This window comes from Alligator mississippiensis, chromosome 1, assembly GCF_030867095.1.
Source record: "Alligator mississippiensis isolate rAllMis1 chromosome 1, rAllMis1, whole genome shotgun sequence".
Taxonomy (NCBI): Eukaryota; Metazoa; Chordata; order Crocodylia; family Alligatoridae; genus Alligator; species Alligator mississippiensis.
The window spans coordinates 157,286,487-157,300,298 of NC_081824.1; the positions used below are offsets into that span (position 1 = coordinate 157,286,487).

A 13,812-nucleotide genomic window follows, 5' to 3' on the forward strand; every position below is an offset into this window, starting at 1 on the left:
CTGCTTGAACCAGAACTAACTACAGAAATTTGTACCTATTAGTAGCTAAATTTGAGTCTGGTATGGCAAATGCTAAAACAATTGCTCAGGAAACTGCAATCATATCCACGTAATTAATAGTACAGTCTTTAGATTCCCTGTGGGAGTGTCTGACAAGACTGTGGTAAACCAGAATACAGCTGGTAAGTATGCTTCATCTCTCCATCTTCCACTTCTTATTGGTAAGCTCCTAGATATGAGTTGGCTTTCTTAAAGCCACCTATCTCAGGATGTCTTGAAAATGTTGCCCAGTGCAGACACTTTAGAAAGATAGGTCATGTTGCCACTGTGCTGCCATTCTATCTTAAGAAAACAAATGTGAAACCTCTGTTTTTGATGTTACTGGCCCGAGTGTAGATAATATCAGTCTACCTCATAAACTGCTGCATTCTGAAACATGGAGTGACCTATGGAGGATTGTAATATTCCTCAGAAACAATTTCAGTATTTTTGGTGCTATTTTTGCCTTAATTAATTTACCTAAAGTAATCTTAGAGTGTCTATTCTCCATGTTGTTTTGGTGATTGACTCCCTGGAAAAGTCAATGCACTGATAATACTTGCATTTTGTGTCCCTTCTAAATTGCTGACACTGGCTAAATTTCAAACCTTCCTTTACCTTTCCTATTTGATTGCTAGGGGAAGGGGCAGGCCTTACAAGTGGGCGACCACCTTGGATGCTATGGTCAGGGGGCACCATACATACATGTTCATGTGTACACATACATATGTGTGAGCAGCCCACATTCACAGCAGTGCTCCCCGCTGTCTGATCCCTATCCCAGGCAGGAAGAGCAGAGCTCAGCTCAGCCCACTCCCCATCCACAGCCACTGCTCAAGGGGATCTGGGCCAGGCATGTGCAGGTGGGGTGGTGCTTGCTCCAGTTTGTGCACCTTGCTCCCACACAGCAGGAGTGGTGCCTGCTGGGCACACCATGCTGTTCTGCCTCCCCATCAGACTACAACCCATGTCCCCGTCTGTCTGCCTCTGTATGCAGCAGCACCACTGATTTTATTTTATTTTTTTTATTTTTTTATTTTTTTTAAGGTGGAGAGTAGGGGAGGATGCCAAAATACAAGCTCACCCAGGGTGCCATTTTCCCTAAGGTTGATCCTGGCTTGGGGGAGGGGAATGGGGAGAGGAAGAAGGTTGGACTAAAATGACTTTTCCTGTTCTTTTACGTAAAGTAATTATTTGACAAAGCTTGCTCAAACAGTTTTGCCAGCTCCATTGAGAGGAAGCATGTTAACTTTCTCAACAATGGAACTGTTGGGACAAACCTAGATAAGAAGAATAAGCTCTGTTGCCTACAGCTATGCTGTACTCTTCCTTTCTGGTTTTCATAGCAAATGGAAAGATTCTGGGGAGATGAGACTAACACTGTTATTCCCTCTATAGGAGATTCAGGGATAGGAATGTATCAGATAACTATGCCCCAGCTAGTGGATCCAAAATATATTCTTGTATACATCTGATAGCTTTATTCATGTATATGGAGAATTTGTGTCCCAAATAATTGAACTTTAAATACACTCTGTACAGTCTCAACTATAAAAAAAAAAAAATGCATAAAAAAATGCATAATTGCTATATGTATATTCTGAATATCCAGTGTTTGTTTTGTTTTTTTTTAATTCTTCTCTAAAACTAAAATTCCATTGAAGATGAAAGCTTATACATTTTCAAAGAGGAATGATATAAATTATCTAACTTTTTCAGTGATGGAAAGGTGAGTTGTGAATACACACCTAGTTCTTTTATTCCCAGGGCTTTTTCTAAATTTTGGCATATTAATATATTATTATATGTTTGATTATAGGTATGACTGCTGTTAAATGTTGCTATTTTTTCTAATATCTGTCCTTTAGGTTTATGCCTTCATCATAAGGAGAGAAGGGTAAAACATTTTAATGGATAAATTGCCTAATAAAAGATCAGTCTCTAAGGTGTCACTAGGGTTGCTCATTCATATTAGAGATACCCTGGAGTCAGATTTGTCCCAAAAGCTTGGGGTGTGATTCTGCCCTTACCTTTATTGGTCTTGGACAGAGGTATCTATATACATTGATGTAGATATTAATGATTTCCAGTTGGTCCTGCTTTTGTAAGGATAAGCTTTTTGCCAAAAAATTATTCCAATACAAATTATTCTGTTAATTTAATGAGGAAAAAATTAACAATCCAAAAGGACATTAACTTCCCACCTATCTCCTGTCATAACTGCACCCTGTACATTGCTATACATTGCTACTGAGCAAAACCTTAAAAGTATACTTGGTAGAATTAAACTACAGAAAAAAATGAATCTATCTAACCTCTGTTTCATTGTTCAAGACTGCAAATACAAAAGTAGTATTAATAGTAGGCTTAAAATTATTGACGATAAGATTTGTAACACACATGTAATAATTTGCTTTTAAAATAGTGTAATTTATTCTAAGCTATTGTTAAGTGGGTGTATTTATTTCCTGATTTTTGGTTTTGGCTCCCCTCTTCCCCCTCATACCAGATGTGTTCATTCAAAGTCTAAAAGTACTGCAGGGTGCATTTACATGTGCAATTAATTTGACTAAGTAAACTCTGGTGCAGCTCATGCATGCATTTACACATGTACCCAGGACCCTAGCATGTTGATCCAGGTTGGAGAAGCCCTGGTTAGCAGAGGGCCCCAGAGTTCAGCCTCCCAGCCGCCACACTAAAGCACCCTTATATCCCAGCCATTGCCATCAGCATCTACACATGTCTTGTGGCACCTTAAAATAACAAGACCACAGGATAGTACTTGTGTTTACAAATACTACGCTGTGGAAGCATTTATTAGTTTACTGAGGCCTAATAGGACCATAGTGTAGATGCTAGGGCAGGGGTGGGCAAAATGCAGCCTGCCAAGCCATTCTTTTTCACCTGCGGGCCCCTAAAATTTAGAAAATTAATATTCATCTGCTCCTGCTGCCTGTCATGCGGCCCTTGATGGCTTGCCAAAACTCAGTAAGCAGCCCTCTGCCCGAAATCATTGCCCGCCCCTGTGCTAAAGTGACCACCTATCCCTAACTGGGTGCGACGGTCCTGGAATGGGGATATCAAGTCCCAGTCCTGGGCTACATGACTCCAGGACAGCATTTGTCCTGGATTTGCAGTATTGTGCAGGGATTGGGAAATGGGGGGTTTCCCCTTGCAAACTGGCAGTGTTCCAGCCTGCAAGGGCCTGCTTGGGCTGCCAGGAGTGGGGCGCAGATACATGTACATGCCTGCATGCTTACACATGGCCAGAAATAAAGCCAAGCAGCATGGAGATCAGCTCCCTGCAGGTATGTCTATGGGAGAAGAGGGCATAGGGAGTGCATGAGGGGTGCAGATTGAGGCCCCATGATAAGGGAGTGAGTAGGGCAACGGCTGGATCTGGGAGAACTGACCAGCCAGGGCGGTGCATAGGGCCAGGTCCCAGGGTGTGGAATGAGATGGAACCAGAGGGCATGGGGAGGGCAGCTCCCCACCACTGCATACATCCCCCAGGAGGGGAAATGGGAGGGGCACATGCCCCCTTGATTTGTGCATGGGGTAAGGGTGGGAGCAGAGGTGGGCTGCCTGTGGTGGGCTTGGGGCTCCCTATCCTGATGCCTTTTGCCTGGGGGCCTTGCACTAGTTGCACTGCCATGGTTAGTTACCCCTCCCCCCCATACACACACCTAGTAGCAGTGGGGGCATTGGTTCATAGTTGTGCCCCCCACTGCTCCTGGGTAGGCAGGGGTCATGTGGTCAGCATGGGGCTCAGTGCGGGAAAGCCATCAGAGCGCGGCGCCCCAAGCCCACAGTGGGCAGCCTGCATCCACTCCTGCTCCAGTTGTTAACTTGGCTCTGCTCCTGCCATGCTGTTGGAGGAATGGGGTGGGGAAGAGGCGAGCATGTATTTTATTTTTCCATTTTGAAAAGGTGGTCACTCATAGACATTGAGACTTTACTGCTGAGCTCATTAGGCAACTCTACAGTAAATGTCTCACGTAGATGCACTCACAGTATATTAAGTAGAAAATCTAATGTTTTATCTTGTGTATTCCACCCTTCCCTTTAAAATGAAGTTCTTTTAGAACTTCACGCTATTTTTTTTTGAGCTCTCATAAAATTATAAAATTCATTTTTCCTGAATGGCTGGTTTTATTACTTTTACTTCTTGACTGATAATTCAAGATGTGTGGAGGCCTCTCCTTTTCCTTCTAAGATGGCTTTCCCACTTCAGCAGCTTCTTGGAACCTACCATTAACCTATCTTCGCTCTCAGGTTTGATGGTGGAAGCACAGACAGATGGCAATCCTTGAATTTTTGTCTACTTGGGTTTCCACGTCAGGGCTATTAGAAGAGACCAATCCCTTCCTTTCATGGAGGTATTCTTTGCTGCTAATACATGCTAAAAGAAAATTTTCTGTCATGTAGGGATCCAGTTCCAAGCATCTTCCAGTGTTTAGTCTTGTGAAATAGTCCTCAGATTGTAATATTATCTTGTGTGAACCTGCTAATGATGAGTTTGAAACTGAAGCAGCCTCAAAGGAACCCTTTTTGTTCTATAGTTTATAACCCTTGGAAGACCGTTCTTTTACCTGAGCTGTCACCTACTGGAGCCAAGCACAATACTGAATTCCTCAAATTTGACAGCATAAGGAAAAATTGGCCTTCAGGCTCACAACCAGTTTTTTTCTTAAACTTAATGCTGGAGCATAATAATGATTACAAACCCCTTTACTATTCTGACATATCAACATTAAGATGCATTAGTATATTCCTGAAATTTAATTCTAATCTGTGGAGAGTAAGACCATATGGTAAAAATAAGTTATTGAATGGTCTTTCCCTTTCTGAGGATGCTGGCCTACCAAACTAATATCTGGCAAAGGGGACTACTTGTCTGTAGCTCAGCCTGGGGAAGGTCATCTTTACTGTCAAATGTTCCATGATGTAAGCATCCATAGTGGGTCAAACTTCAATATCTTCTGTCTTTGGACAGATGAGGTGTTACAGCTGGCCAGAGTAGAAAAGGCTTTCCCAAAAAGTTTAAACATCTGGACTTTCCTAAAGTAAAAACTTAGATTAGCTATGAGAAATTTGAATAACGCATAACCATGTCACTAAGTCATCTCCCTTCTTTTCTTATTACATTTCAAGCGAGGAAAAAAAATTGACCAGCACTCCCCCATCCCAAGTCGCCTAACTGTTCTGGATGTCATCCACCTTTAAGCTGCCTGCTGTTCCACAAGTCAGGACTACTGCACATCCACATAGTGCTGGCAGGAGGAAGCCAATTTCTGATATTGTTATATCATCTACTGAAAGACTTAAATACTCCTAGCTCTGGTGCAGTAGCCCCTGTGATCACTAACAGAACATCTAAGCAGCCAGTAAAAAAGTGATGGGCTAAGATTCTGTGCATCAAATCAAAACTTGTGTTTTTCTATACTGGTCATACACTTCCCATCTGAGAGGGTGTTGGGACCGCTGCTGGCGCAGTGTTTCCTAGGCCAAATAGGATTATATATGAAGGGTGGGAAAGCTACTGTGTTTAAAAATACTTGTTGTTTCCACCCTCTTTAAGAACCTCTTTGCCAGTGTGTCACTACCCAACTATTTCAGATGAGCAACCTCAAAGGCTTAAGTTGCTTGTAAAGAGGAATTCCTGGCAAAAATAAGCAAACTTTCCTTGGCTCACCAATGCATTCAAGTTATTAAAAAAAACACTTTTTGTGCTATTTTGAAAATTAATACTGTATCAGGGAAAGCTTAATGGTGTTTGGCTGGAGCCTTGATGCATGGGTTTTTAAAGTGGTGATAGGTCTACTCATTTATTTTCTGAATAATCTAGGATTTACAGCAAACCCCTTTTGAGACACTTAATTATAGCAATTAGACAAATTATTCCTTAAATGGTATGCTGTAGTCTCTGAGCTCTTCCCAAGATCACAGGAAAGTTTATTTTGACCCCTTTCTTAGTTTGTGGGATTCTTTTTCTTCTGGGATTCTCTGATGCTTCTCCTGTGCCATTAAATCTTCCCCAACTTAAAATGAAAATTTAGCATATCCAGAAGTGGAGTTGCCTATCTTTCCCTAAATGTGTTTAGCACTTTTGCATCCTAGAGGCTTGAAGAAGAGCTGGTGGAAGGTATACCTGAGCAAAATAGAGGCTGATGAGCAGAAGTTGTTTTGAAGACATCCAAACATGGTGTAGTCTCTTTGAAGGATTGCAACTGCATTAATCAATTTGGATTTTTCTATGATGCTAAGATACCAACTTACCAAGCAACACTTTATCCTATTTCAGATTTGCTGCAGGTGACCATCTACCCTTGTAGATGATATCATGACCCTAATTATTGACACCTTCATTTCCTTTCAGCCTAGACTACTATAGTGCAATAGGAAGCCCGTATTCCTTATGCCAAAGCAGTCTGTACCAGTTGATCTCTTCAGCAACATGGGCTACACTGAGGTACATCAAATCTGTCCCCCACCTTCTACAGAGAAAAAAGCTCTTCAGTCTTTATTTTCAAGGCATTCAGTGACCAGGGACTAACATATCTAAATGACGACCTTATGTTCTAATATGAAAACTTTGTTAAACATTTTCCTTCTTCTGACAATTAATTTGCCTATTACCAGACATCTATCTGCACAGGAGGAAAATGTTTGTCTGATCAAATGCTTCCTTTCAGGAACCACTTCAAGAAACATGATTCAAAGTCAAAATGTACAACAGGAAATTTGTATTGCAAATTATAAGCATATTTTTTTCCTGAAATTTAGACCCAAGGAATAAAGACCAATTATCAGTATCTTGCTGAATAAGTGAATTAAACAACGAATCATAGAATTAGAAAGGACCTTGTATATCATCTGGTTCAACACCCTGCATGAGTACAGGAATGCTATTACTACACAATCTCTATCATATATTTGTTTACTCTCCTCTTGAAGTCCTCCAATAAAGTAGATTCTACAACTTCTCAGGGCAGTCTGCTTAACCTAACTTACTGTAAACTAAATCTAAACTAATATAAATCAGCTTTCACTTTTTGCTTATACATTTTTCACCATTAGCACATGTACCTATTTGCTAACCTTTTCCCACTGGAATAATCAGTCTAGGGAAATTTAGTAATAATAAAGTCTAGGGAAATTTATACCCTTCAGGACTCCTTTCCATTCCAAACCTATGCAACATTACATGATCATTGGAATAGGGGAGATTTAATCAAACAGTTTAAAAAAAAAAAAAAGATTAGAAAGACTTGGAATTGGGATGGTTCTGTTTCTGACAGCAAATTCCCTAAAGGTTTGGGGTATGGGTTTTTTTTGGGGAGGGAGGGGTTGTGTGGGGGTGGGGGGGCTTCCTTTCCCTTAATACCTCCAGCAGTAAAGCTAGAATACTAAAGAACATGATTGTCTACTTCATTGAACACTGTTTTCTGAAGTGTTTCTCATTTTAGCATCATTTAACTGGGCAGTATGAGACTTTGCTAAAATGCCATGTTTCCTCCCTTTATGCTGAGCTGCAGGGCTCTTAGAATAGTTTTTAAAAACCTATTAAATTTGGAAAATGAAGGATCTGCCAGGCTTTTTATGTTACAAAGAACTAAAGCTGTAATTGCAGGTTGAGCAGTGTTGAATTGTCATAGGTGAGTGGAAGCTACAAATCTGCTTTCACTTTTACACTGAAAAATGTATTTCATGGACAAGGTAGTTGGTAAGGCTACCTTGCCTCTGCATTCCTGGTAGACCCACTAAACACAGTTTATATAAAAAAATCTCAAATGAAAAATTGGAGGTTTGATGTTTAATCATGGAGCTCACATGAAGAAGAAACTTCTGGGCACTAAGTACAAAATTCTCACAGATGTCCAGTTAAGCATTTGACAGCCATTAAACAATGATACTAGTAACACTTAATTTTCAAAGGTAGACGATCATGTGCATTTGTTCTCCAGAGATTACAAATTTCCTTTTAATTTAAAAAAAAAAGAAGTTATTCTGTTCATTTTTAGAGTATGAAGGGGCATTATTGCTCTCCACTTAGCTTTAATGAAATATATATTAATATCCATAAATATTTCTTCATTTTCCTTGAATCATACACACCCAATTTCAGTCAAACACAGTGAGGCTTAAGCTTCTCACCAGTTTTTTTTTTCTTCTTCTTCTTTACAGAAAGCTGATTATCTCATAGTTTAAACTTCAGATCCTAATAAGAGACAGGGGAGATTTTAGATATAGATATAGATATAGATATATCTATATCTATCTGTCTCATAGTTTTCTGAAATTCTCCCTTGGACTTTAAGGTGGAGCTTTTTCATAAGTTTGCAGATTTGTTTGTTTATTTTTCTTTTCTTTTTTTAATTTTAAATTAAAGGTTTATAAAAAGCTCCCTCCTTCCCTCATTTTTTCCAGGTAGGGATGTTAAGGTATTGTTAATATCCCTACCTCAATATTAACAATATAGGCTGTTGAAACCTACATGGATCCATGGTTCTTCAGTATGTTTGGTTCATAACTGGTTACCAAAGGGGAAGAAAGCCAAATGTATGGGGAAAGAATTCAGGCTTTTAGCAGAGACTTTTTGGTGGGATGTTGTCAGTTTAAACAGTAAAGTGCAAAACATTTTTAGTTCAAATATGTAGCAATATCCTGTTCTTCATAAAGCTAGTGTGCTAATTTTTTTTATTAAAGAATTAATATAGTTTAAGAGAATCCTGAGATCCTTTTAACCAGCTACAAAGGAATTGAAGTGTAGCAGGTCAATTATCATAATTTTTACCAGACAAAATAATTTGACATTTCAAATATAATTCCCATTTTATGCACCTCATATTTAAATGATCCTTTAAATTTTAAAATTCTTGGTTTGTATAAAAATTACAAAATTGCAGGATATGGATGATTCAATCTTTTTTTCTTTTTGGCTGAACTTGGAGGAAGAAATTCCATTTTTCCCTCAATGAGACTTTCAGATTCTATAAACTAAATTAATTGTCTAGGGATATTATAGGAGATTATCAAAAACAAACCAGTTTGTATGTAAAAAGTTGCTTTTGTGTGTTCCTTGAAGCGATCCTTTCATTTTCTCTATGGATATATAGATGCCTAAAAAGATTTAAGTGAGGCAAGATGTTCTTGCTTGGGAAAAATCTTGGAAAAGACTCGGGTGTTAAAGTAAGTGATTCCAAATGCTATCTAACCAAAGCATATACATCCTGTTTTCCCAAATACATGTAATTGATGTAATTCCCTCTGAGCACACATCTCAGCAAAGGTATGTATGTTCAGATTGCATTAGCATTGTGAGACCAGGTTGACTAATTCATTTTCTACCAGCCAGAACTTGTCAAGAAATCAACACCCTTCCTCTGTATTATACTTCCTGTCTCAAAAAATGTTAAAAAAAAAAAAAAAAAAATCCAGTAGTATAGAATGCTTCAACTTCATTAGAAGACCATCTCTATTAAGGAGTTTGTTTTTGTTTGTCCTACACAATTGCTTAGCAGGAGATTTGACAGTCCATCAGTTTTCATGATCTTATGAAAATACTAAGTTTTAAAATGTCTCCTCTTCTCATGAAATTGTTTTCCTACCTTAGAGGCTGGAATTCTGGCCAAGAAATCCAGTAAGGTAGCATTTTTTTTAATGAGTTCTATATTCTAACCTATTTGTTATTGGGGCTATAAAATTATATATATTCAAATCCGGCCTTCAATACTGCATTCAGGTCTTCATAAAGTGGCATTATACTAAATACACACTTGGATTCATAATCATTAGAGATGATTCATGGAACTTTCCATATGAGACTTTATCTATACTTACAAAAAAGAGTTGCAATACTCATAATTCACTGCTGTATTTTTAATCCATTTTTGGATGACATTACACTGAATAGGAGGATTCCATTTACAATGCAAAAAACATATGCTAATACAGTTTTAATAAATACTGACTCTAGCTTGAGTACCTTTACTGCCTTTCATAGAAGTGTAAATTTAGAAATATAGTTTCTCCTTTTATATGGAAATGAGGTAGCAAAGTACTTGCTCTGCTCACAGGTAACCCCTATTTGTATTGACTACAAGGTTCCAGTCAGAGTGGAACTAAACTACTGAATGGATGGTAAGATGTTTAATCTCAGCTGACTGAACCAAAACCAAGACCATCTGATTGCAACAGTCTTTCCTATCCAAGTGTAGGAGGGCTGGACCTGATGATCTGTAAGGTCCCTTCCAGCCCCTAATAATTATGAAACTGTGTGTGTTTGGAAATGCTCTCTCTCCTTTGCGCTAATTTCTTCTTCTTTCTCCCCCCAAAGGATGATTTTGAGCTGAAATCTGAGGAGCGTGCTAATGTCATTCAACAACTCGAGCAAACCATTGAGGATCTGAGGACCAAAATTGCAGAACTGGAGAAACAGTTTCCTGCAACAGAGGCACAGACTCTTTGGAGAGACCAGGAAAGTGAACCTGGACACCTAGTTTCTAGAAGGCTCAGTGGTGTTGCTGTTCAAACAAGTGAACTGAATGCCCTCTCCAAAACTGGTTTACAAGTAAAATCAGTACAGACTTCACCAACAGAAATACACGCAATGCCTTCAGCCAATGCACTGCCACTGCCACCTCATCATGTGGAAGGAGTTCGCAGCGAAGGGCCAACTCAGCACTTGCCAACTCTTGAACTACAGCCCACTTTTTGTTCTGAATTATCTTTAATGCTGTCACCGAAAATGATCTCGGTACCACTGGATGCAAGCCAATCAATGCAAAATATGTCACAACCACCTCTTCCAGGACCTGCAGCTGATTTGTTCTCTTTTTCACTTGAAGGAGAGAGTGAATTGCCACCACACTTCCAAAATACTGAGAGTGTGACTTGCAGTGAGTGCCCCCCTTTTATATCCTCGGAGCCCACCCATAGCATTCAACATTCACTGCCTGACACACAACTGTCTACTCCCCTGCCTGGAGCAGGAGGTCCTTCTTTCACATCACTCCTGCCTGGGGCAGGTATCCCACCCCCACCACCTCTGCCTGGCTCAGGACTCCTCCCTCCTTTGGTTTGGACAGCATTGGACCCTTCTCTTCCTGGTATTGTGATGCCTCCCCCAGCTCTCCTTCCACCTTTGCCCAGTGGAGAGATGCTGCAGCTGCCCCCACCCCCACCTCTCCCAACTGCAGGCATCCCACCAGCACCGCCTTTGCCTGGAACAGGAATGCTACCCCCTGCCCCTCCTCTGCCATGTACAGGAATCCTTCCCCCGACTTCTTTGCAGGGAACAGGAATGGCGCCTCCGCCTCCCCCTCCCCCTCCTCTGCCTGGAATGGGAATGATACCCCCACCCCCACCTTTGCCTGGTGCAGGTATCCCTGCCCCTCCTCCTTTGCCGGGAACAGGAATGCCCCCTCCACCTCCTCCCCCACCTCCCCTGCCTGGAATGGGAATGCCACCCCCTCCTCCACCTTTGCCTGGTACAGGCATCCCTCCTCCTCCTCCTTTACCTGGCATGGGAATGCCACCTCCTCCCCCACCTCTGCCTGGTGCCAACATCCCACCAGCCCCGCCTCTGCCCAGCATGGGAATGCCTCCCCCGCCCCCACCTTTGCCTGGTGCAGGAGTTCCCCCTCCTCCCCCTCCTTTGCCTAGCATGGGAATGCTACCACCAGCCCCCCCACCTCCACCTGGGGCCTTTCCTCCTCTGCCACCACCAGCCCAGAGCAGTATCTTGCCATCTGTTCCACAAGTCTGTGGGTTTCTTCCTCCTCCATTACCAGCCAGTTTATTTGTAATGGGGATGAACCAGGATAAAGGGAGCAGAAAGCATGCAATAGAACCATCTCGACCAATGAAGCCCCTTTACTGGACAAGAATTCAGCTCCATAGTAAAAGGTAAAGTGCGTGTATATATGTACATATTCTGATGAAGGAATAATGGACTGTTTTGGTTGCAAGATGTTTTCAGCATCCTAGGTTTAGTATCTTGTAAAGAGATCTTTGCAAGATATTTAGAATCAGTGTCAATTTAGTTTTATTTTTAATTGGCATTGAAATAAAGTATCTATTGAATTTAAGTTTTTGAATCTTTAGATAACTTTGACCTGGTGATTACATGTTTATCTTTCTTTTGCAAGGTATTCTTTCAAGCAGTTTTCATGAAATAGGCAGTCATATTAATAAGCATAACTGATTTCCATCCTGCTGCTTTGCATTGAAGAGTCAGAATGGAGGAAAAAATTGTATGTTGTTGCTGCTTGAAAATACAGCTGGTTTTTGGACAATTTTGCATCTAATCTTGTGAGATGCTGGCAACCTTCAGTTCCCCATATGGTGATGGTGGTGTGCTTCTGGCCCTTGTGAGTTCTATGTAAAAGGTTATTCTGGTGCCTGTTCTACAAGATAGGATCTCTGTCCATCTGCAGCAACTTGCAGTTTTGTTCCTCCTAATGAATGTGTACTTGTACATGTCTTAATTCTGTGGCTTGCTCAACCTTTTTTGTGAATTGTGAATGTATTTTTCTCATTTTTTTCAAAATGTCCTTTTTGTTTATGGTAACACGATTCTAGTATTAGTCATTTCTTTTCTCTCCCTCCCCTACAATTTCAACACCGTCCTGCTTTTTGACATTAATTGTGTATTTATCCTTTCTCTGACTAAGCTTCCATCCTGTTAATCACCACCTCAACTAAGGTGGTCTGCAGTCATTGGCTTATTTCCAGTCCTGTGGGGTTTTTTTTTTCCTTTTTTTTTTATATAGTGAACTGTTGATAGCATTAGCTGTAGAATGAACTAGGTATTTTTAAAAATTATTCTGGTATCTGCAGAGAGTTATAGCATGTGCTTATCAAGTATTTTGAAAAATACTGGGGGTGTACTTAAAAAAGCCCCTCAATACATCATTAACAAGGATTTGAATTCTAAAATATAGTTTTATTAAACTCCTGAAACCTCATATTAGCTAGTAGTTTTAAAAAATGCTAGTAATATCTTCTCTTTTATTCCACCATTTGTGATTCTACTGAGTTTGACATTGCCCTACATAGGTTTTTTGCTTAACTTTAGAGATTCTAATGCTTCACTTGTGTGGGAAAAAATTGAAGAGCCTTCCATAGATTATCATGAGTTTGAAGAACTGTTTTCTAAAACAGCTGTTAAAGAGAGGAAGAAGCCTATTTCAGACACCATAACTAAGACGAAGACTAAACAAGTGAGTACTCCTTTCATTTCGTATCTTTGCTGGGGTGATTTATCTACATGAACATGGGCTTCAGTAGGCAACTGAGGTGAATGCTTCCTTTTGTAAAATTAATAGACATAATTGCAGTTATAAAGGAATTATAAAGTGTTACTATTTTAAAGCTTAAATATCCCATACTCAGATAGTTGTATAATTATGTGAATTGCACAATAAATAACTATATACATTATCCAAGTATCTGAACATCAGTGCATTAGACCACCTTGAAATTGCATGGGCTTCAGAACTGGCCAGAGCAAGTTTGCCATGACAAACAAATCCCAAACAAGCAATTTTTAATAGCATGCCTGCTTTTAAAGGAGGGAAAGATTCAGTTCTGACAGGAAAAAATGAAAATTAATGATTGCATTTATATAATGCAGCCATATATTTCACATAGAGCCTGTATGTCTACACAAATGCGTGTATACAAAAAATAATATGCAACTTGTTTTTATGTGGAAAAAATCTAAGGTTGTAAGTAAATGTAGTGGAAAAGGGGGTATAACAGCAGTGA

At 40.0% G+C, this 13,812-nt stretch overlaps 1 protein-coding gene across 3 annotated transcripts in view; it reads left to right on the forward strand.

The window, feature by feature from the left end:
- FMN2 (formin 2) overlaps window positions 1-13,812 on the forward strand; it is a 271,921-nt gene that overhangs the window by 84,989 nt on the left and 173,120 nt on the right. For all 3 annotated transcript variants that reach the window (XM_019500542.2, XM_059715762.1, XM_059715757.1), the window contains 2 exons: window positions 10,379-11,949; window positions 13,121-13,265. In XM_019500542.2, coding sequence (XP_019356087.2) covers window positions 10,379-11,949; window positions 13,121-13,265 — 1,716 coding nt within the window. The remainder of the gene's footprint in view (window positions 1-10,378; window positions 11,950-13,120; window positions 13,266-13,812) is intronic.